Below are 23,617 nucleotides of genomic sequence, written 5' to 3' on the forward strand. Positions count from 1 at the left end.
TGTGACTTTTTGTCACTCCATCTAGATTATTATGGTGCACAGAGACAACAAAGAAGTTGGTATAACCTGTTGCGTTGAAATCCAAATTCTGGTTTTGTGCAATTATGTGCGACTAGAGGGAGCTTGGTCATCTGAAGAAATAAAAAAAGGTTTAGGGAGGTTTAAATAATGTTCTTGAAGTGTTGCATAGTTTGAATGCAATAACTTGTTGATATCCTAGATATTTTCTTCCCAAGATTAAGTATTTTCCAGGTGAATCAAGTGCATATCATTAGCTGGAACTTGGAGTTTAATTGTTAAAGATTTTAAAAATAAATTTTCCAAGTAGGGTGTCATATGTAAAAGTAGTTCAATTCAGATTCCCTAAGGTGAGCTCTCTCTTCATGATTCCTACCTGAATGCAAATAAATGAGATCTGTTTAACTCCCTTGGAAGACTGTCTGGTGCAGATCACCGAGCCTAAAGCAGCAAATGCTGAGCTGGGATCACTAATGCAAGTTGTGCCTGTGGAGTTGTGCCATTGGAGGGCTTTCTGCAATTCTTAAGTCATTATGTAATGAGTGATTCCCTGTAAAAATAAGCCGTAAAGAGCGTTTTCATCTGGTTTCATTTGAGTTGTTTCTCATGGATATTGCAGGCAGGTTTTTGCATTTCATGGCTGAGGTTTTTACTGGGTGAGCGAATGATATTCTTAATAAGTCTGGGAGTTGTTTTGTGGTAACAGAGCTGTAATGTAGATCTGCATTCAGAAGTCCTACTATTTCAGAAAAGGAAAACAAATCTTCCTTTGATTCTGATGTAAGAACCATAGGTATGATCAGTTGAAAACATTTATCTTCCTATAGGATGCTGTTGAGTAATGCAGTTGAAACCCTTTAGGGTGCTTTTTTTCTTTTTCCAGTCCTAGGCTTCAGTCGTGTTCTTATTCCTGCCTAAAGGCTGTCTCCTGCCTGAAGTAGAGCAGATGGCCATGATTTATGTGTCATTTAGGGTCCATGGTTTAAACTCTGTGATTCTGAGAGTGGGTAGGGTCATTGGCTGAGAGGGTCCTCAGTGGCAACAGTGCTTATGGGGGCAGGGGTCATGAGTTGGAGGCTCTTTAGAGACATGGATTACAGTCAAGGAGATAGAAATCAGAGTTCAGAAAATGTTAGCCTCTTCTTACCATTCTCTTTTCCTGTGGCAGGTGATTGAGTAAAATAAATATATTCAGTGTGATGTGAAGGTTGATTCTAATGATTGATTCTTGAGAAAGCAGCATTTCCAAACCAGCAGGTTGTAAAATACCTCCTCCTGTGGTCATGACAGCTCTGTGTTCTGAGTCGCTAGCTATGTGTCATTTGCTTGCAGTGTCTGTGTCTGGTGAGCACTAGGTTCTCATATGGCCTCTTGTCTCATACCCTGGGGGCTGAACCTTGTTTTCTTGGTGGTTCATATGAAAACATGAGAACTGCCCTTTCTAGATGATCTTGAGGCTGTTGTAGAATCATGGTCTTTATGACAAACTCTGATGTGTTATGAATTCACCCACTAGGGGTAACAACTCATTAGTGGGTTGTGAGATGAATTCAGTGGGTCATGACCAGCATTAAAAACAAGTAAAGTATAATAGGAAATGTCAGAGTACATTATCAAGTGATGAGGGTTAATATTATTTCGTGAAATGTGAACTCTTACTAGGTCATGCTGTGGAATTTAGTCACTGATTTGCATCAAAAAAATATGAAAAACATCAATTTAACTTACTTCAAGTTGAATTGACAATTCAGTTGAATCCCACAAATGTATTTTGCACATAATAATAATGAACATTTTTGGAACACTTACTACGTCAAGAATTATTTTAAACATTTCCTTTATTCATTCACATGTTTACATGTATTTGTCCTCATAATAACCCTGTGAGGGTATAGACACTTAGAGAAACTTAGACGCCCCGGGCCCTGCTTTTTGGGTACTCTCAGTCTCGTACGGGCGGCAGAAGACTGGACCGTGGAAGAGCGCGGCGCAGGTTCTGCTCTGTAACCAGGTAGAGGGAGCAGAGGCAGCCGTCAGCCACCTGATGGGTTCTGCATGGAGTCCCCTCTGAAAATCAGATCAGTTATTTTGTTTGGAGGAACATGTATTTGAGGAGGTCCAGTTTTATGAAAAATTATGTGAGCTTCAGCTGTTTTAGAAAATGTGGCATATTGAGTCTGCAGATTGAATGGAGATTCTCAAGGCAGGTCATCTCTTCACTATAAAAACCAAATTTGTACAAACTTGGTGGTGTAAGTGTTGTATTGTTGGGGGGGGAGTTCACATAAATTGGGCCACACTAAGGGTGTAGAATTTTATTCTTTTGGATTTGCTTCTGCTGTAATTTTTCTTTATTTGTGGTTTTATGTTTATAGGTGTGCCTTCTTCCTGCTCCTCCTCCTCACTGGAAAACATGCTTTTGTTTAACAGTCCTTCTGTTGGCCCTGATGCTCCCAAGATAGAGGACTTGAAGTGGCATTCTGCGTTCTTCAGAAAACAAATGGGTACTTCCTTGGTTCATTCGCTGAAAAAGCCCCATAAGCGAGATCCTTTGCAGAATAGCACTGGAAGTGAAGGCAAAACCCTGCTGAAGCAGCCAGACCTGTGTGGTAGAAGGGAGGGGATGGTGGTCCCAGAAAGCTTTTTGGGTTTGGAAAAGACCTTTGCAGAAGCACGTCTCATATCAGCACAACAGAAAAATGGTGTGGTGATGCCAGACCACGGGAAAAGAAGAGACAATCGTTTTCATTGTGATCTCATTAAAGGAGACTTAAAGGACAAATCTTTTAAACAGAGTCACAAGCCTCTCAGGTCCACAGATGTGTCCCAGAGGCATCTGGACAACACAAGAGCTACCACGTCCCCTGGAGTGGGGCAGTCAGCACCTGGCACAAGGAAGGAGATAGTGCCCAAGTGCAATGGCTCCCTAATCAAAGTAAACTATAACCAGACTGCAGTCAAAGTGCCTACAACACCTGCCAGCCCAGTGAAAAACTGGGGAGGATTCCGGATTCCAAAGAAGGGGGAACGGCAGCAGCAGGGAGAGGCCCATGACGGGGCCTGCCACCAGCACTCAGACTACCCATATTTGGGCTTAGGCCGAGTTCCAGCCAAGGAAAGGGCAAAAAACAAATTAAAATCCGACAATGAGAATGACGGGTATGTCCCTGATGTGGAAATGAGTGACTCAGAGAGTGAGGCATCAGAAAAGAAATGTATACACACCAGCAGCACTATCAGCAGGAGGACAGACATTATCAGGAGAAGCATCTTGGCTTCTTGATGCAACAGAGATGACGCGGAAGCCCTTTGGGCTCGTCATTGGGTGTACTAGAGGAGAGCTCTGATGTGGGGGAGAAGCAGAAACCCATTAATCCTGAGCTACACAAACACATTTACTTGCAATTCAGATTAATTTTTTTCCAGAGTCATTTTTAAATCATTTTTGTGAGAAGTTTGTGTTATTTGCAACTTGTTGAGGAAACAGAAGAGTAGACTGTAACCATAAGACACTGCTAAGACTAGAACCCGAACTAAACACTAAAATAAGAATGAAATAAGTTTTAAAGAAGGCAAGGCTTAAATAAGCCTCATGAATTTTTATAGCCCTCTGCGTTCTTCCCAAAGCACAAACTCGTGGTTACCTGAATATAGGGAACCAGATAAGGTTCTTGAGAAACCCTCATGGTACCATTCACAGCCCATAAAGTTTATTTTCTAGGACTGTGGTAGATCTTGAAATCATATTTATATTTGGCCCTCAAGGCTATTTTTGTTGCATTATAGTATACAGGCAGCAGCTCTGAAGCTTCAGTAACACTAAGAAATTTATGTGTAAATATAGCAGTCAGGGAAGAGAATTTTAAAAAAGGTCATTATTGAAGGAGCTGAGGGGACAGGGTAGAGCTGCTGCAATGTGGAGATTTAGGGTAATATAGCAAGGTCCTGCTGCTTGAAGCCTGTGAGTGGGTTGTGGATATGGGACTGGTGGAGAGTGACATTGTTAGGAAAGTTGTGTCTATGAATAAGGGCAGTTGAAGTACAATTTTTACTAGTCCACTTGACCTTCTTCTTCCCTAACCACTGGCTCTTGAGCCAGCTTGGGATTTCCCTGGCCATTGCCAATACCTGGCCGTGTGGCTTCCAATAGTACAATGGCTACTCAAGTTCAAGCGAAGAACTTCCAGACTCTGGTGACTGTTACTTCCCAGAGCCAACCACTAGTGCATATGTCATGGAATCCGGGCTTCCAACATGAACGGATTCCTTAAGAAAAAGGAAAAAAAAAAAAAAAAAAAAGAAAAAAAAAAAAAGAGAAAAAAGTGAAATAGGTTATATTTTAAAAACAATAGAAAGGCAATAAGTTGCGACAAGCTCTTACTATTGACCAAGGTTATACAGGAAAGAGACTGAAGTGTACCCTTGAATAGGTTTTCTGTAGTCAGAGTTCTAAACTCTAATTTGTAACTTGGACTTTCTAATTGCAAATGGCAATAACTATTAAGTTATCAGCAATAATAAATTTAGCATTAAATTTGAGTACAATGTTTTGTTTTTGCACTCACTGTAGTGCATATGTATTAAGACAGTGGATAGTGTTTAGGTCCTGTTAATTTTCTTTAGAATTCAATGTGGTTGTGAATCAAACTTAAGGAAGGAACGTTTAAATAGCAATGAGATACAGAATTATGGGCCTTTGGAACAAGCCCGACTTCCCCTAAATTCTCCTTAGTTTGTTAATACCAGTATTCAGATTCCTGATTCATTTATACATCTGTTTCCATATGGCAGGGACATTATGATACTTAATGAATAATGCTTTGAGTTCTGCAGTTAACTTTCAAGTCTTCCAGATGATTGTCAACAACAAAAAAAGGCTTATTGAATCCCATCTTGCTATGCAAGTTTTATCAGATGATCAAATAGTAGATCTGATGCATCCCCATTGTATGTATGACATTTTCAAACCAAGTCTTAACTTTTCAAGGACATTTTAGTAGCTAATTCAGGGGAAGGGGAAGAATGATGCAGGTTTTTAGACTGACTGACTATTTTTGAGCTATGGGGCTCATTTTGAAAGACTGCTGTCCAGATCAGCTTGTTGCTAGATAATAGAAGGTTCTTATGAATCCAAGTTGTATATTCACTTGTAGCATAATTTAAAAATTAGATTTTTTTTGCATATGAGCAAAAACCTTTTGCTGGATACAGGAGAAGGTTGGACTTTATCTACAGTTATCTTTTGACTACAGCAACAGCTCTGGGTGAGAGTAGAATTTATAGAGGGATAATTTGTCAAGCCATAGAAAGAAAATCTAAATTAATCTAGTAAGCGTATGACCTCCCACCATTTTAAGAGGTATCAGATTCATTTGCACTATTAGGAATGCTAGTTTTGTGCAAAAATAATGCCTTACCTGTTTTTTCCCCACATTTAGGTTGAAAAGCTTTCAAATGTTCCAAGTTATGCTGAACCAAAAAACAAAACAAAAACAAAACAAAAAATATTTAAAAAAAACCCACACAAAAACAAAACACACAAAAATAAAAAGCCCACACTTTTTATTCCTGCTTCGAAATGCAAATGGATAGAGCACGGTTTCTCTGACAGTATAATGATGATAGCTTTGTGAGTTAGTTTCATGTCATGCTGGGAACTCTGTATGAGGTGGCCATAAGCAGCAACCAGCCCAAACACCCACTTGCGTTCTGTTAGTATGGAACCATTTGCATTTGTTCTTTTTAAGCTTTATCTTTCCTTGTGCATCCTGACCAAGAAATATCTTTGATTATGATTAATGTATTATGTCAAAATGTAGGCTAGTTAAACTTTTGTAAAGTTGCCTGGAATGTCATTTGTTAGGTTATAAACACGAGATCTAAATGAAGGGTTTTATGTGTTGTGTACAAATCTTAATTATTTTGAAATGGACAAACTTGTCATTACATTTGTAACCTTGTACAGAGGATTTTTCACTATGTGCCTAGCTTGGTGTCCATTCAGCTAAAATTGAAAAAAAAAAGGTGCATGAAGAGTTAAAAATCAAATTAAAGTATATGTAGAGATGACTATTTTATATTACATGACCCAATCCTGTATTTATTTCTACCCCCTTTTTGAAAGTATTTATAAAACTAGTTGAGGACAGCTGTATTTTTTTGTTGAACTATTTAGTAGAATTGTGCCTTTTTGTCTGTATGTGAATAAATGCTGTACATTTTGCAATACATCTTAAGTGTCTTGAAATCTGCTTTTGCTAAATATTTAAAGGTATATATGACTTAGCAGTCCTGAATCAGTTGTTTACTGTCTTCCAATTTAAATCAGGAATGAGAACTGTAGAGAACATATCAAGTTTGTGCAGAGCACAGATTCACTGGGCTGCTTTCTGGCTCAACTCTGATGGTGAGACTGAAAAATAACGGTTTGATTTTAGTCTTCCCCACCTGGAGTTCTTTTCTTTCCAGAATACAGTTTTGGATCTGAAAACATAGAATCGTTGAAACAACATAGACTTCAGGGTCAGAGAGAACTGTATTTAAAGGCTAAACTATAGTTTACCAGGCACATGACATTGGCCAAGTCACTTAACCGTTTTAAGCCTCAGTTTTCCCAGAAGGAGGATAACATCTTAGTAGCTTAGATATTGAAGTAGTTGTGATTATTTAAAGCAAGTCCATTGAGCACCTTACAGAGAGCATATATTAGGCATTTAGTAAGTGGTAGGCTATTATTTTTATTAGGAACAAGACACTGATATTTACAGTATTTTAACTAATGAGCTTTCTGAGGTGAAAAAATATTCCTGAATGATGGGAAAGTTGTATTTATAATACAACCTTTAAATAATTTTTAAAAATAATTTTTCAAAGAACAGTTTCATTAAATGCTTTCTTTTGATCACAGAAGTCTGGGACAATAGGGCAAAAAAATGTTATCTGCATTATACACCTTAAGACTTGGCCAAAATCACAGCAGTAGGTACTGGCAGAACTGGGCCTACACTCTCATTCTCATTTCTGAAAAGATTGTTTCCAGCCTGAAGCAATCTTTTGTACATCCACTACATGCAGAAATTAGCATATAGTGAAATGCACCTTTTTATGTTGGGAACAGCAAAACTGGTGTGAATTATGCATTCTCATGTAGATTATAATGATTAGGATCCAAAACAGGGTAGCTATCTTAGTCTAATTTATAATTTTTTAAAGGATTTGGCGAGTTAGTTTAAAAGAAAAAACAATTATTCGTACATTTTGCTAAAAGCTTATTTCTCGTTTCTCCTTAGTGACTATTTACTTCCATATTGCTTGCTCTAAGACCCCTGAGAGAAATAACTGATTCTTCCTACAAGGTCTTAAAGTTGAATAACCACAATAGTTCCCTAGGGAAATTAAGTCCCCAGGAGCCAAAGGAAGGACCCATCATTGGCAGTTGTGCAATCTGTGATGGGAAATGTCGCACCAGGGACTCACTCATGTTCATGTTTTCACCCAAATCACTGAAAAAACAGTTTCTACCTTTGAAGCATTAGCCTTCTGCAACAAACTTCACAATTAACTTCAAGGTTGAAATCTTCAATATGATTTCCCTTTAATGCTCAGAACTGCATTAGATGACGTGTTCTAGTCTGAGGTAGGCGTTGATTGCCTGGTCATTGAAAAATAGGATAAAGGCAAATCCAATGTTATCTACTTCCTTCACTTCAGCTGTTCCCTGTACTACTTATTCAGTTTGGTATCTCTGCAATCCAGCTTTTCTGGAGTGTGAAGAGATTGCTTATTGGGCATCCCCTCTTGGATGTATACAGGTACTTGAGATTTTGGAACTCTTTCTATATCCTGTTTTAGAGAACGTCCTCCTAGACTGAAACCTGGGAGTCCTTTATGAATTCTTCAACTCTCACAGCCAAATAGTGATCAAGGCCTGTGTATTACATTTAATATTGCCTTAATATTTTTTGCTTCGGATCCCACCACCATTTGCTATATAATTCAGGTCTCTTCATTTTTTGCCTGGATTACTGGTTTCCTTGACACAAGTCTTGCTGAAATTAATCTCTCCAGCATTTGGCTGAAGCCTTGCCAATGGTATCTCCATAGTGATAACTTCTGAAATAAAAGCTGATTTTGTCATTCCACATAGCCTTTGGGGGAACCTCCTGACTTCTGCAGATAATTACAAAGGTTTATCAAGTGGCAGGCACTGGTATGTATTATGTTAATTAGTTTAATCCTTATAACGTGAAGTAGGCACTATTATCTCCAATTTGCAGATGAGGAAACTGAGGCATAGAGAAATTAAGTAATTTGCTCAAGGTCAGTACGGGTATATCTGGGATTCAATCCCAGCCTGCCTGGGATTGAGCTGAGATCGCGTCACTGCCCTCCAGCCTGGGTGACAGAGTGAGACTCGGTCTCAAAAAAAAAAAAAAAAAAAGTTCACACGAAGTAGTTTGCATATTTTTGAGTATACTTAGTACTACACGTGTAAACTTCAGTTAAATGAATTGGTAAAGTTAAATTTATTGGTAAAGCCAATAAACTTGGTTAAAACATGTTAATGCACCGGTTAAAAGACTTTGAATATAACCTAATAGATAATGAGCAGGATAGTCTGCTTATGGTCAATTAGTTCCAGCCTTATTCTAGGGAGAATGGAATTAATTGTCACATGCATATTTATGTAACACACATACATACAAACATATTTACAGATCAAATATATATATATGTGATCAAAGAAAACAACACTGCTATCAAAGAATAAAAAGAATAATTGAACATCCTAACACTGCTCGGAAAGTTTCAGAATTATTTAAAATCACATAGTTTCTTGATGTTGAGAACTAATATCTTAACACTAAATTAAAGCTATATAAAACCTCCAAGTCGGCATTTTTGTGATATAAAGTATAATAAATCCAGTTATTTTTACAAATGAATAAGCAATGCAGAATTAAGTAGCAAAGATGAAAATAACGTGTATTGTCATTCCTAATGTATCGCCAATGTGTCCTGATGATATTCTCACTACTACTTGGCTTATATATGGCTGAGTTTTAAAAATTACATTTATAATTATGGGTTAATGTGATTATTTTACTCACTAATCTGGGGTGATAGTTCTAACTTCAGGATTATGACCAGTGTAAAACAATTTCTTCATGAAGCAAATCTTTTTCTCTGGTGTTTCCCTTCCCATCCAACAGTTTCAAAGAGAGCTTTTCTCCTTTTTCCCACCAACTTTGGCTCTAATTCAGTTCCATCCTTGGAGCGTCTCTTTTTTTATATCAAATGCTTGTGATGATATCTTTGCCTCAACTAGTCTCAAGTACTCTAAATACCTTTCAAACTGCATACTTTAAAATATCACACACTCTGAAAGGAAATTATGCATTATATCACTTTACAATAAACACAATTTAACATTTTTTTTGGTCGATTAAAATTGGTAAAATTGTCATCGCTCATTGAAGAAATCTGGAAACTTTCAAAGGAGGTATTAAGCTAATTATTATAACTTCCTTTGCTTAGATCTATTTTTTTCTACTACTTTACTTACATTTAGGTTGTGGCCAATTTTTTTTCTAGGTCTGGAAAATTTACCAAATCCCACTAGATACGAAGATACTTTCTTCTAGCAAGTTTTTTAGGGATATATACATAATCTGAAAACCAAAAGAGCTTTTTGGGTAGTCCAGTCAGAAAGGGAATTAAAAAAAGAGGCTCACTAGGGAGGGGGGAGGGATAGCATCAGGACATATACCTAATGTAAATGACAAGTTAATGGGTGCAGCACACCAACATGGCACATGTATACATATGTGACAAACCTGCACGTTGTGCACATGTACCCTAGAACTTAAAGTATATAAAAAAAAAAAAAAGAGGCTCACAGCTCAGACTTGTTTTAAGGTTGATGAATGAAAAAGTGGAAGTAGAATTTTTCGAAACCTATTTGGCATCTATATATTCAATCAAGAACGCTGATCCTTGAACTGCAAGGACAGAGTGGACACTGGTAAGATGATGAGGGTCACTTGAAGTCTAGAATGTGTGAAGCACTTATATGAGAGCATCTAGATGTTTACAGTGAGTTCAAGCCTCCTGACCCAGATGAATTACATCCCATGACACTTGGAGAACCTATAAAGGTTACTTTTGAATCACTGTCAGCAAATGGGAGAGGTGTCAAAATTATAAATTCCTCAAACTCTAAAGATACAATGTTGCACAATAGTACAATTCTGGTGTTGACCAGATCTGGTCTGAAATCCAGCTGTGCCACCTGCCAGCTATGTGACCCCGAGAAAATGATTTAACTTTTACTATAACTCATATCTTTGGAAAGGAAATAACACCTACCTAGAAGGGCTGTCGAACTATATGGGGTAATAAATGCAAAATGTTAGCATGATGCACAGCACATGACAGATGCTCCACAGATAGACATTATTAATACACATAAGCATGTTACTATAATCCAGAGAAACTCTCCATTGGATTGTGTTAGTTATTTGAAGAAATATGCTTATAACTTCTCTTATTCTCTTTTAACCCATAGAGTAGTTTAAATGAAAGGAGATCTAGTCTCACTTTTAATCTTCCTAGATGTAAATATTAAAGATTTCCTTATATTTTATATTATGCTCTGATAGCTTTTTCATTCATTGAAAAAAAGGACTGTGCTGCCATAGAATGAAAACATTGAATGAAAACTTCCATAATGCCTTATCAAACGAATTAGTTTTAACAAACATAAAAGGAACATGCTGTGATTACTAGGATGCTACATGGATTTACTAAGAAGGCTAACTTACTTTTCATTTTGGACAGGATTACTAGATTACATCTGGAAAATATGACTAGTATGGCATAAATGAACTTTTGCTGGGCAGAAGGCTGGATTTTTCTTGATGTTCTTATGATAGTGTACAAGTAGCAATATGGGCCAGATTAAAAACAGGTTGAATTACCACATCTGACATGTGCTGATCAGTTATTCATTAAGGAAGTTGGTGCTTGGTATGCTCTGAGACTGTCTATATTTCAATCTCTCTAGTCCTCTTTCTTTTTTTCAATGGTTCGAATGAAAATATGGGTAGCATGTTTATCCAATGTGTGGCTAGCATTCATTGTAAATCAAAAATTGTCTGTGGTGCAAGAAATATAGCAGTAAATAAAGATAGACATGGCCCTTATCATACCTTTAGAGCTATCAAATGAGGTAACAGAATTAGGAGCTAAAATGACCTCAGCAGGTTATAATAATGTAATTAAATTTAACAGGGATAAATGACTAGTCCTGCATTTGGGCAAAGATTTGGCTTAGCAACAAAACCTTTGAAAAAGACTTAGGATTTTAGTTGACAACACGCTCACTATCTGTCCAACAGTGTGATTCAACTTTCCATCCAAAAAAGCTAACATAATTTTAAGCTGCATTAATGGAAGTGTAAACTATAGAACAGTAATTCACAATTTTTCCTCATCCTAAACCCTGAAAAATATATGTACATTTCAATGAATCACTAACTACAATGACCCTAGAAGCATGATTTCCTAAGAAAGTATGTTTCAGAATCTTCTTGGGGTGGGGAAAAGAGAAAGGGTACATAGTTTGAAACCATATCTATTCTCTGGAGATCTAATAAGTTGTCTGCTTACACATAGGCAAGTATCACACATGGGGGGCACCTATGAGAACATGGGGCATTATATGTGAGTGTTTTGCAGTGAATTCTTGAGCTAGAGGGTACCAGTGTTTTAAAAAATTTCTTTTAAGATGCCTTTCTGTCCTATGACTTTTATTATCTAAGCGTATTTTTCTTCCTTATATAAATATTATTAACATTGTCCCCGAAGCCATATATTTTTCTAAGGTTTAAGGGATGGTAGGGGACAGGTTTTTATCTGTAACCTCAGGGTACTGCAATCTCTCTGTCTACATGTTTGTGTGTATATATGTATGTTTTAGGCAAACTAGACAAATTTAATTATTTTTGATAAACATTTTTGCAAAAAAGCTCATTACAAATTTATTTTGAAAAAAATGATAGAAGACATTATGGTTAAAGAACAGAATTTATAGTAAAATGTTTAAAGTGTTTTTTCATTCTTTCTTGATTTGAGAGTTGGTTTGGCAAGACTGTGTAACTATGAAATATTTAATATTTGCAGACTTAATGAGTGACTGAATTGTTGCTAATGTTTTCCAATGTTTGGGGTAGTTATAATTCTCACACCAGAGAAGAAATTAGAAGATTGTTGCCTGCCCTAGTTTGCATATTTGTATACAAAGGGAAGAAGAGGTAATCATATCTCCTTTCTTCTTCAGGGAGAAATAATAAAGAAACATGAATAAATAAAATGAACTGGCTGTCTTGTCCTCAATTGCAGATCTATATCATTTCTTACCTCTCTTTCCTACTCATTTCTCCTGTATAGTAAAATACAGTTCACAGAATGATACTGTTTGTATCATTTATAAGTGAAGACTGACCTCTATGAGAAGTGTTAAAAACTCCACTACATTTTTACATTGGAAATTATTAACAAACTTTTCCGAAAAGAAAAAAAACCATCAAGTTTAGTTCTGTTGCTAAACATAGCTTAAGCCTGTTCAAATTCAACAGAAGTCAGAAAGGCATATTATCTGCATATTAGCAGCCTATTCTTCTCTTGGAGAATATCTAAGTATGCAAGGAGATACAAGAGAAGATGGGTTATCAGGATGTGAAGAGTAGTAGCCTGTGGCCAAAGTTTGGAGAAAGTATCTATGTTCAGAGATTTTACCTTGAAAAAATGTGTCTGGAAAGTTAGATTTTTTTGAAAAAGTATAATAATATAATACTTATATTCCATTTGCTAGATGTTAGTTTCTGAGGTGCTTTCTTCGACAGTCTCATACTTTTGTCAGACATAAAATTCTAACATCCCTAAAATTTTTAAAAAATAAATTATATGTTCTATAAATATGAATATGAACACAACTCTTACGACATGGAAATTAGTCTGTGAATGACCTGGGAAGGAATTTAAAGAATCAAATGAAAAATTCTTCAAGAAATGAAAATAAGCTATGTGCCTCCAATCTGATTACCATTTAACTGCCATATAGGTATGATTTGGTCTCATCATTGCATTTGATACTAGCAACCATGTGCCTTCCTTGAGTGTTTTATCATGTTGGAGTCTCTTTGTTATGACCCTCTCATTTCTCCTATTTAGTCTCCTTTAATGACTCATCTTCATGAGCTCATTCAACAAATAAAGACATTCCTTAAGGTCCTGTTCTTAAAAACTCAGTTATTGAAAAAGGAGTTATTGAATACCCTCCATGTGCCAGGGACTATATTGGGTGCTAGGGATAAAATGAATGACAGTACATGTGGTCTTACTCTTAGAGAGCTTGTACTCTGTTGGGGAGAAGATGACATTAAAGAAAATATTCCAAAAAGAGTTAATTACAAATTTTGACAAGTGCTATGAAGGAAAACTATGGTGCACTATTAAGAGCAATATCAGAAGGGGATCTTACTGAGGCTAGGGAAGGCCTCTGAGGAACTGATATTTGAGTAGAGATCTGAAAAGTGTATAAATAAAAAAGTCCATGCAGATGCCAGACACGGTGGCTCAGGCCTGTAATCCCAGCACTTTGAGAGGCCGAGGCGGGCAGATCACTTGAGGTCAGAAGTTCGAGACCAGCCTCGCCAAGATGGTGAAACCCCATCTCTATTAAAAATAGAAAAATTAGTGGGTGTGGTGGCGGGTGCCTATAATCCCAGCTACTTGGGAGGCTGAGGCAGGAGAATTGCTTGAACCTGGGAGGCAGAGGTTGCAGTGAGCCGAGATCATGCCTCTGTACTCCAGCCTGGTGATGGAGTGAGACTCTGTCTCAAAAAACAAAAAAAAAAAAGTACATGCAGAGACCCTGTATTGGGAGGGAGGATTATATATTGACAGAAGTAAAAGAAGGCCATCAAAGTCAGAGCATAAGAAATGGAGGGGAAGAATAGTGTGAGAGGATGCTGAAGAGATTGCTATTCACATCATGGAAGGCCCCAAGGGAAGCTCTTCCACTTCCACAGCTTCAATTCTCACCTCCACGCAAAAGACTCCTATCACACACCAGGGCCTGTCGAGGGGTGAAAGCGTAGGGGAGGGACAGCATTAGGAGAAATACCTAATGTAGATAACAGGTTGATGGGTGCAGAAAACCACTATGGCACAGGTATACCTATCTAACAAACCTGCATGTTCTGCACATTTACCCTAAAACTTAAAATATGATAATAATAATAAAAAAAGATTCCTATGACTATCTTAACTGTTAGCACCAGTACTAAATTTCTGACTGATGGCTGAATATCTACACGTGAATGTTTTCATGTCACCTTCAACTCAAACTCATTTCTTTTATCTGGACAACTGCAGCAGTCTCCTAATTGGTTATCCAGATGCAAACCTCTCTGCTTTAATCAACAGAAACCAGGGTGCACTAGGTTCAAACCAGAGAATAGGTACATGTATCTATAAAGATCAATAGGACTTCAATAGTTCAATGCCATGCAGTCTTGGCACCTAAGATCTCCATTTGATTAGTATTGCTTTAAGTAACATGTAAAAGACTCCTTCCAAATTCTTAAATATCAAGTTCCATAAATATTGAAAACTGTAAGTTAAAAATGAAGCACTACAATCATACATTAAAATACATGACAGCATCATTTTAGAAAATGCACAATTTATTACATTTATGAGTTCATAATAAAATGGATACTTAGGAACTTTAAAAATGAGTTAGAAGTAACAATTAGATGTAAAATTCTCACATCTTGGAAACCGAAATATTAAATTCTAGAATCTTCTTAAAAACTCTTATGAAATAGAAATTTGCATAGTTTGAAAATTATTATGTCCTTTCAAGGGAAAAAAGAGGAATTAAAAAACAGACACGTTGATGAAGGCAATGAGTTCTTCTCAGCTGGTTTATTCTCCACTGAAGCTCAATATAGGATTATATTTTCTTTACTTACAGGAAGTGGTCACTGCTCTGTTTTCCAATAACCCTTAAAACAGAACAACAATGCTTACGCAAAATAACACAAGCCTTAACTATTATACTTTGCAGGCTTTACCATTTCAATACACTTCTAGTCCAACTGCTTTCCCAACTCTAAAGTTCTGTGAGTGAACTATGAATATTTTTAAATATTTTCCAGATTCATCAGGGAGGCTGCTTTTCTTCTCTGCACTGTAATCACACTGAGCTGCAATTAAAATAAACAATCGGTAAATAGTTACTTTTTCTGTGGAAAATCTTAGATTAATACAAAGTAGAATGCATCACAACCTATAAGTACTGAAATGGTCTTATTGGAAAGGGTTTTGTAAATGATCTTTTTCTTTTTGAGGCAATCTTGCTCTGTTGCCCAGGCTGGAGTACCAGTCACAGCTCAATGTAGCCTTGACCTCCCAGGATCAAGTGATCCTTCTACTTCAGCCTCTTCAGTAGCCACTATGCCTGGTTAATTTTAATTTTTAATTTTTTTCAGAGACAGGGTCTCACTATGTTGCCCAGACCAGCCTTGAACTCTTGGGCTCAAGCAATCCACCCACCTTGGTCTCAAAGTACTGGGATTATAGGTATAAGCCACTGTGCCCAGTCAGTGATCATTTTAAAATTAATTTCTATTTTACTCTTGAAACTTTAAAATGTCTATTAAATTAGAGAAATGCAGGTCAAATAAGACATTCTATAGCTCAGGGTGATATGCTTAGAATTGTAAAACATATTCCAGATGGATGAAAAACATCTAGATAAAAGTTAATCAGGAAAGTTTCTAAAACACAAACTAATGTGAGCCAACACAATGCAAGGCTGATAATAAAGTGATGATAGATTATAACAAAAAAAGTCTAATAGAAAGATAATCTTTAAATGTTAGTAGGAATTAATAATATATACACATGGTAAAAAAAGATCTAACAGTACAAAACAGTAGACAGCATAAAGGATGTCTCGTTTCCATTGCTGTCTTTCATTCCATAGACCCCTCTCCAGATACAACCACTATTTCCAGTTTTAAAGTATGTTTCCAGAAATATTTTAAATGAGAATATATGTATTTCTTCATTCCTTTAATTTAAAAAATGATGAAAGTATTATAAACACTTTTCATCTTGTTTTTTTTTCTTCTAAATAATCTATCTTAGAAATAGCTCTATGTTAGGCCTGTTATACTTTATTCCTCTTAATAGCTGCAAACTATTCCTCTGTATGAATACTCCATATAACTAGTCTGCTATTGTTCGGAATTTGTTTGGTTTTTAATCTTTTAAAAGGAGAGACAATGCTTCAATCAGTATTTTTACATGTTTGCTTCCTGGCAAAAATGTTTCCAGGTGCAAGTATGGGTCAAAGGTTACATACATTTACAGTTTTTGAAAGATACTGCCAAACTGTGCTTCGGAGATTGTACCAACATGTGCTTATATCAGTAATACGTGAAAGTGACAGCACAATGCATTTCCAAACTTCATGATCTGATAGGTGAAAAATGATGTGATTACAGTTTAAATTTGTATTTGTCTTATAGGTGAGGATGAACATCTTTTTAAATGTTTAAAAGCCATCTGTCCTTCTTTCTCCATAAACTTCCTTTATATATTTGTCTACTGGACTGTAGCATTTTTTGAAAACTTAGGCATCCTTTATATGTGTTTAGGGCATTAGCCTTTTGTCATATATGGTACAAATATTTTTCTCGGTTTGTCACTGACTTTATGACTTCTTCTGATACAGAAATTTGAAACTGTGATCATATTAATTTTTTTTCTTAGTTTCTAGGTTTTGTGTTCTTGCATTGAAAGGCTTCACCACACTGATTTAAAAAACTCATATGTTAACAGAACACAGTATGACATTCAACCATTTAGAGTGATACACTTAGAATGGATGAATAACGTGTAGAGAAAGTTAATCAGAAAAGCACATTTAGAACACAGTGCATCAGCACGATTCAGGGCTTGTATTGAACCAGTAACACGATGCTGCACTGCACTATGGTAAGTGTGATGTGTCAGAGATGATAATAATTTTTAAATTTTCTTCATTTTGTTAATATGCATTTAGTAGGATATTATTTCTAATAGCACTTTTTCAGTTTTTATAGGAAAATTAGAAGATTCAGAGAGGGCAAAGATAAAAATTAAAAAAATAAAATGCATGTCTTACAAAGTTGATCACTTAGACTCATTTAAAACAGAAAAAATATTAACTCCAGGGAAGAAATTCCTTTTTGGGTAAGGGGAAAGTGCTGAATAATTACCTTCCATCTTCAAATAAGAACAGAATGGAAGGAGAAAAGCTTAGGGAAAGATTTGTTACAGAACAATTCATGAAGTGGTTACTGACAAAACATTTTAAAAAGGTTAGTCAAAAGAATGGTGGAATCTTTGCCACTGGAGAGTTTAAACAACAGAAGAAACATCAGTACTAGACTGTTTAGGTTTAATTTTTTCAGGGGAGAAACTAAACTAGATGCTAACTGGTTATATAATTAATGTCCTGTAATTGTACCCTTTTTACTACAGAACTCAACATAGTTGATTTTACGTAGACATTTTCTTTGCCATTTGCCTTAAAAAAGGTAAACGTGAAGCTTTAAGGATTATGATATAGAAATTTAATTTCTTATGTATCTGTCTAAATATCTACTTACCACTATAGGAAATGCTTTACATGTGTTCTTTTGATCCTTTAACAACCATATGAGGGAGGTATTATTATCCTATATTAAACATGAGGAAACTGAGGCTTAGAGAAGTTGAAATTGCCCAAAGTCATATGCTTTTACTTAATGGTACTAAATGGCACTAAGCGATTTGCCTGACACCAAAACACATACTCTCCAGATACTGTCCAGTGCACCTAACTTCTGTTACCTTATAACCTAAATACATTCTTGAATAATTAGCTAACCCATTAGTTAATTCATAACTTCATAAGACATAAAAATTATTTGAAAAGGCTATAATTACTTTCAAGAAGGAGAGGAACAGAAGGATAAATTATTATTAAATTTTCTTTAAGTGGCATGCCATGTTCGTAACAGAAGTAGATTTAAAAAAATCTGTAAATATCATGAACATAAACTGAATTCAGCAAGCAGAGTGGCTTTACTATGTATAAAATGCTGTAATAGTTAAGAATAATATTAATTTTGATTGAAATAATACATTTATAAGCAAATATAATTAATAATACAGTAATTTGATTGTTTTTGTTTTCTCGCCTGCCCTATCTATCTATCCATTTCAACTGTCTGTGTCTAGTCTATCTTTATAATCACTGAACTGGTCTCATTTTGTTCCTCATATGAGGGACTATTGCTTCTACTTTACAATCACGGGCCCACTTCATTAATATGATGCGTGTGTATTAAGAGAAATTATCCCTTAGTATTTCATTGATATTCTGCATTTTCTACTCTATTTCCCACTGGACAACTTTTATATTGTATTTTAGATTTTTTTGGTCATATGAAAATATGCATTAAGTAAATTAACCTGTAAGTCAAGGGATTTTTTTCCACTGAAAAGTAAAATAAAAACAAAGGCAGTGAAATTTGAAATATTACATTCAAAGCAATATTATCTACTTTCAAATCTGTTAGTGAATCTCTGCCTAGTTTTAGACAGGACATAATTCTAGAGCAGTGTTGTGTAACAGAACTTTTTGTTATGACAGAAATGTTCCATATCTACGCTGTCCAATGTGATAGCCCTAGCTACGTATGGCTATTGAGCACTTGAAATCTGACTAGTATGACTGAGGATCTCAATTTTAAATTAAATTTAAATTAATTTAAATTAATTTAAATATAAATAGTGGCCTGTGGCTAGAGGCTATGATAGTTAGACAGTATTTTTCTTTTTTCTTTTTTTTTAAATTGAGACAGGGTCTCACTCTGTCCGCCAGGCTGGAGTGCAGTGGCACAAACATGGCTCACTGCAGCTTCGACTTCTTGGGCCCAAGCCATCCTCCTGCCTCAGCCTTCCGAGTAGTTGGAAACAGAGGTATGCGCCACTATACTTGGCTAATTTTTAAAATTTTTTGTAGAGAAAAGGTATTGCCATGTTTCGCAGGATGGTCTTGAACTCCTGGCCTCAAGTGATCCTCCTGCCCAGGCCTCCCAAATTGCTGGCATTACAGTTGCACGCCACCACGCATAGCTTATTTTTGTTTCCAATGTTTACTTTTTCAACCTCACATATTAAAGGGATTAATTTTAAAATCTGTTAATTTAGTAAAAATAAACTACTAAGTTCTCTGGGAACTTCTAAAAAACTTATCTTTGAACTGTTTATTATCTAGGGATAAGGGGGTGCTCCCTACCTGCTGGGAAGCTGAAGCAGCTCTCTCTTCTGCCTGACTTAGATGCCTTTGAAGTCTGTTGGCTTTTTCTTGATGCTCTAGAATTAGCTTTTCATTCTATTAAGGGGAAATAGAAAACAAGTTAGAAATCCATATGTGATGTGGAGATGTTTTGTGTAATAATCAATGAAAAATCTGGACATCACTTTACCACTTACAAAATACAAACAATATTATCTCCAAATTTACATTTTTCAAGTTATGAGCTTTAAAATACAAACTTGGTTTTACATTCTTAATAAATTGTTTTCTTTCTCCCACATGCCAACAAAGAAAGTGAATTAACAAATCTCAAAGCAAAATGACTCGGAAGAATAAGACTTTCAATTTGTGAAGCTCATTGCTTCAGAATCGCCTGGACTGTGAAAACACAGACTGCTGGGCCTTACAACCAGAGCTTTAGTAGGGGTGGGATGAACTGTTTCTGTATGTTCCCCAAGACATCTGCATACTCCAGAGTCTATTAGGGTCAAAAGAGCTATTAGGCACTGTTAGGGGTTGAATTGTGTCCTAACCCCCAGTACCTGGGAATGTGACCTTATTTGGAAAGAGAGTCCTTGCAGATGATCAAGTTGAGATGAGATCATTAGGGTGGACCATAATCCATATGACTGGTGTCTTCATAAAAAGGGAAATTTGGACACAGAGACATACAAGTACAAAGGAAAGACCAGTTGAAGACACAGAGAGAACACAATCTACAAGCCAAGGAATGTCTGAGGCTACCAGAAGCTGGGAGAAAGGCATGGAACAGATTCTCCCTCACAGATCTTAGAAGGAACTAACAATGTCAACACCTCAATTTTGGACTTCTAGCCTCTGGAACTAAGAGACAATTATTTTCCGTTGTTTAAGCCACCCGGTTTCTAATACTTTGTTATGGCAAGAACGATACAGGCATCATGAATACAAAGCTGTCACAACATACTGTCAGGAAGACAAGTGCAAATAATCTATCAATTAAAAAATGGATTAGCTCTCTCCATACTTACTAGCCTGGTTATAGTACATCTGAAAAAAATATTTTTGTACAACTAGAATTGTTAAACAGTTTTTCTGGCACTTACCTGAATGAGATAATAATACAAGCCTAATCAGGAAGAGTTAGAAAAACACATTTTCTATGAAGAACCAGAAACTTATAGTTCCCATGTCCTAACATACAAGTGATAAGAATGAATGTTATGGCTATTACAGTAATATAAAATATTGAAATAACAGTATCCTGCTAAAATGAGCTTATTATATTTCTTATTATGCCCAAAAGCAAAATTAAATGTTATGAAGAGAACTATATTGGCTGGTCCAGTATATGTAGCCTTTAAATTTTAAGAAGCACATCATATGCTAGAGAAAACGGGGGAAAAATTTAAATATGTAGCCTTTCAATTTTAAGAAGCACATCATATGCTAGAGAAAACGGGGGAAAAATTCCATCATCTGTAATAATCATTTTCATATTTATAATCAGACTTCATATAATGCAACTTCTATACTGCTACTATAATGGTTGAGGAACAGTTCAGATTGGGTAAATCCTAATATATGCAACTGTTCCTTTTCTATTCATCATTTTGGTTGCTGTTGATCTTCCTATATTATTAACATTACTGTACTGAGTATCTTCTTTTAAACTTTTTTGTATTTTAAATTACTCATTAGAATAGATATCTGGAAGTGGGAGCTACCTGAAAGATTATTTTAATGGCTATTCCTCAATTAATTTCTAAATGGCTCATATCAATTCATAATGCCATGATGCTTAGGAGTAATGATTTCACTATAGCTCCTACAGTAGACCACAAAGATGGAGTAGACCATATGTTCAGGGAAATTCCAACAAACATTTGAAGTCAGAATATCAAATGAGATCTAAAAAGCCCCAATCATAATCCAAAAATTGTTTACTTTTTGAACGCCTCAAGGAAAAAAACTTGAACTCTTGCTATATTTAGTTCTAAGGCATAAATCTAAATATATTTTAATATATTCCAGTAGGCAAAAGTATTTTTTATGTAATGTGTCTTTTGGGATGGATTAAAACGAAAAAAGATCAATGCGTTAAAAAATAATTTTAGAGATGCATAAGAATAAAGGGGATCCTAATACATTCTCTGAAATACTACACAAGTTCTATTGGTAAAACAGAAATAAGAGCTCTACCTTTTATTATTTACATATGATGAATCACTGACGTTCAAAGCTTTTATTCACATTATATTGCGTGTGGGCTTTTAGGGTTATGGATGATTTCTGTATTGTTATTTCCAAGTAGAGAAATAATTTGGATTTGGCTCAGGTAAAATTCTATAACATGCGTATCAAGCTGCAGCAGAAAGCACTTCCCAGGGGAGTCATTATCTCACCTCAACTACCTTTTCATTTGCCATTTCCAGCTGAGAAAGCAGCTCTTGGGTATGAAGTTTCTGTCGACTCAGCTCACTCCTATTAATCAAAAGAGAGCACCAAAAAATCCATTAATATAATTGTTCCAAATAGAAAACAGAATCTTTATTAGCAAGATACATGTTCAAGATTTGAACAAAAATATCATCTTGATGTGGAAAATAAAGTCACTTACTAATAGACCATATCTCAAGGACTCATTTCTTTTTAGTAAAATACACATATATTCTAGAGATTAGTTGCACAACAATGTGTATATATGTAACACTATTGAATTGTACACTTAAAAATAGTTAAGGTGGTAAGTTTTATGTGTATTTTATCATAATTTAAAAAATTTTATCACAATTAAAATGGTAAATTTTATGTCTATTTTGCCAAACTAAAAAAAGCAAAATAAAAATACATATTTTAAAAGTACAAAAGTTATCTTCAACATTATTTTGAGATACTATTAGACACTAAAATAAAAGCATACACATATTAAAAAGATACAGTGTTTATTATTACAAAATCTTGTAAGCTACTGTGCTTCTTAGCTATAGTAAGCCATTTTTTTTTTTTTTTTTTTTTGAGACGGAGTCCCACTCTGTAGCCCAAACTGAAGTGTAGTGGCATGATCTTGGCTCACTGCAACCTCTGCCTCCCAGGGTCAAGTGATTCGTGATTCTCGTGCCTCATCCTCCCGAGTAGCTGGGACTACAGGCATGCACCATCACACCTGGAAAATTTTTTGTATTTTAGTAGAGACGGGGTTTCACCATGTTGCCAAGGTTGGTCTTGAACTCCTGAGCTCAAGCAATCCACCCTCCTCGGCCTCCCAAAGTGCTGGGATTATAGGCATGAGCCACCGTGCCTGGCCTTAGTATGCATTTGTAAGATTCATATACAGTGCTTTTTAGGGGAGCTCAACTCTTAGAAATTTAAGGAAACATTAATTACTCCAGTATCACTTCAGTGCAGTATAGTTAGAATTCTTATTTATGTTTTGGTTGTAAATGTACTGTATTTTACTCATTCATATCATTTATGCTTCATTAGCTGAAATTATCTTATGCACAGAATTGTCTTCTTGTTGTCCAACATATAAGTATTCTATTGCTTTTAGCCAAATGTCACTTCAAGAGTTTCAGGTTAAGGGTACATACAATGTAGCCTTAAAAATAATCTGAACAAAGATCAGATAAATTTGTGAGTATTACATATAAGGAATCAACGACATTCAAAGCTTTTCTTCACATCACACTGTGTGTGAACTTTTAGGGTTATGACGGTTATGGATGATTTCTGTATCATTATTTCCAAGTAGAGAATTAATTTGGATTTGGCGCAGGTGAAATTCTTGATTCAGTATTGGCTTTTATCCTTTGACCTTACTTGTGCTTCTTCAATCAATCAACAGATTAGCACTTCCAAAATAACTTCAGCTTTGATTTTTTTCAAATGAGCCAGCAAACAGCCTAAAAATTTGGTAAGCCTCTCAAGTATCCGATAGTTGAGTGAATAGTTGTTAAAAATAGCAAGTAATTTGTTATAAATATATAAAACAAAAAGCAATGTCACCACTATTCAATTATACAAATAGTTACTGAACATTCGTTACAGGCCAGGTGCAAGGTATGTGGTGGCAAACATAATTGCTGTCATCCTAGAACTGACAGACTACGAGGGAGATCAGTTATTCTAACTTAGTGATTTCATAAATACAGGTTCACTGACTATGAGGAGTTTGAGTATCTATCATTAATT

General features: G+C 35.6%; 2 protein-coding genes across 17 annotated transcripts in view; one reads left to right on the top strand and one right to left on the bottom strand.

Moving 5' to 3' along the window:
• The window catches only part of JADE1 (jade family PHD finger 1), a 65,609-nt gene extending 59,361 nt beyond the window's left edge, over positions 1–6,248 (top strand). For all 9 annotated transcript variants that reach the window (XM_055275862.2, XM_063638190.1, XM_055275865.2 and 6 more), the window contains one exon: positions 2,394–6,248. In XM_055275862.2, coding sequence (XP_055131837.1) covers positions 2,394–3,301 — 908 coding nt within the window. In that variant the 3' untranslated portion in view covers positions 3,302–6,248. The remainder of the gene's footprint in view (positions 1–2,393) is intronic.
• The window catches only part of SCLT1 (sodium channel and clathrin linker 1), a 215,444-nt gene continuing 197,197 nt past the window's right edge, over positions 5,371–23,617 (bottom strand). For 4 of the 8 annotated variants that reach the window (XM_063638195.1, XM_055275877.2, XM_055275876.2 and 1 more), the window contains 3 exons: positions 21,829–21,907; positions 19,424–19,519; positions 14,751–15,293 (listed from right to left, as the gene is read on the bottom strand). In XM_063638195.1, the coding sequence (XP_063494265.1) occupies positions 15,231–15,293; positions 19,424–19,519; positions 21,829–21,907 (238 nt within the window). In that variant the 3' untranslated portion in view covers positions 14,751–15,230. Of the gene's footprint in view, positions 5,488–14,750; positions 15,294–17,747; positions 17,817–19,423; positions 19,520–21,828; positions 21,908–23,617 lie in introns of those variants that run through there. The other 4 variants (XM_063638193.1, XM_063638191.1, XM_063638192.1 and 1 more) reach the window with 2 other exon arrangements.

Source organism: Symphalangus syndactylus, chromosome 4 (assembly GCF_028878055.3).
Source record: "Symphalangus syndactylus isolate Jambi chromosome 4, NHGRI_mSymSyn1-v2.1_pri, whole genome shotgun sequence".
NCBI lineage: Eukaryota > Metazoa > Chordata > Mammalia > Primates > Hylobatidae > Symphalangus > Symphalangus syndactylus.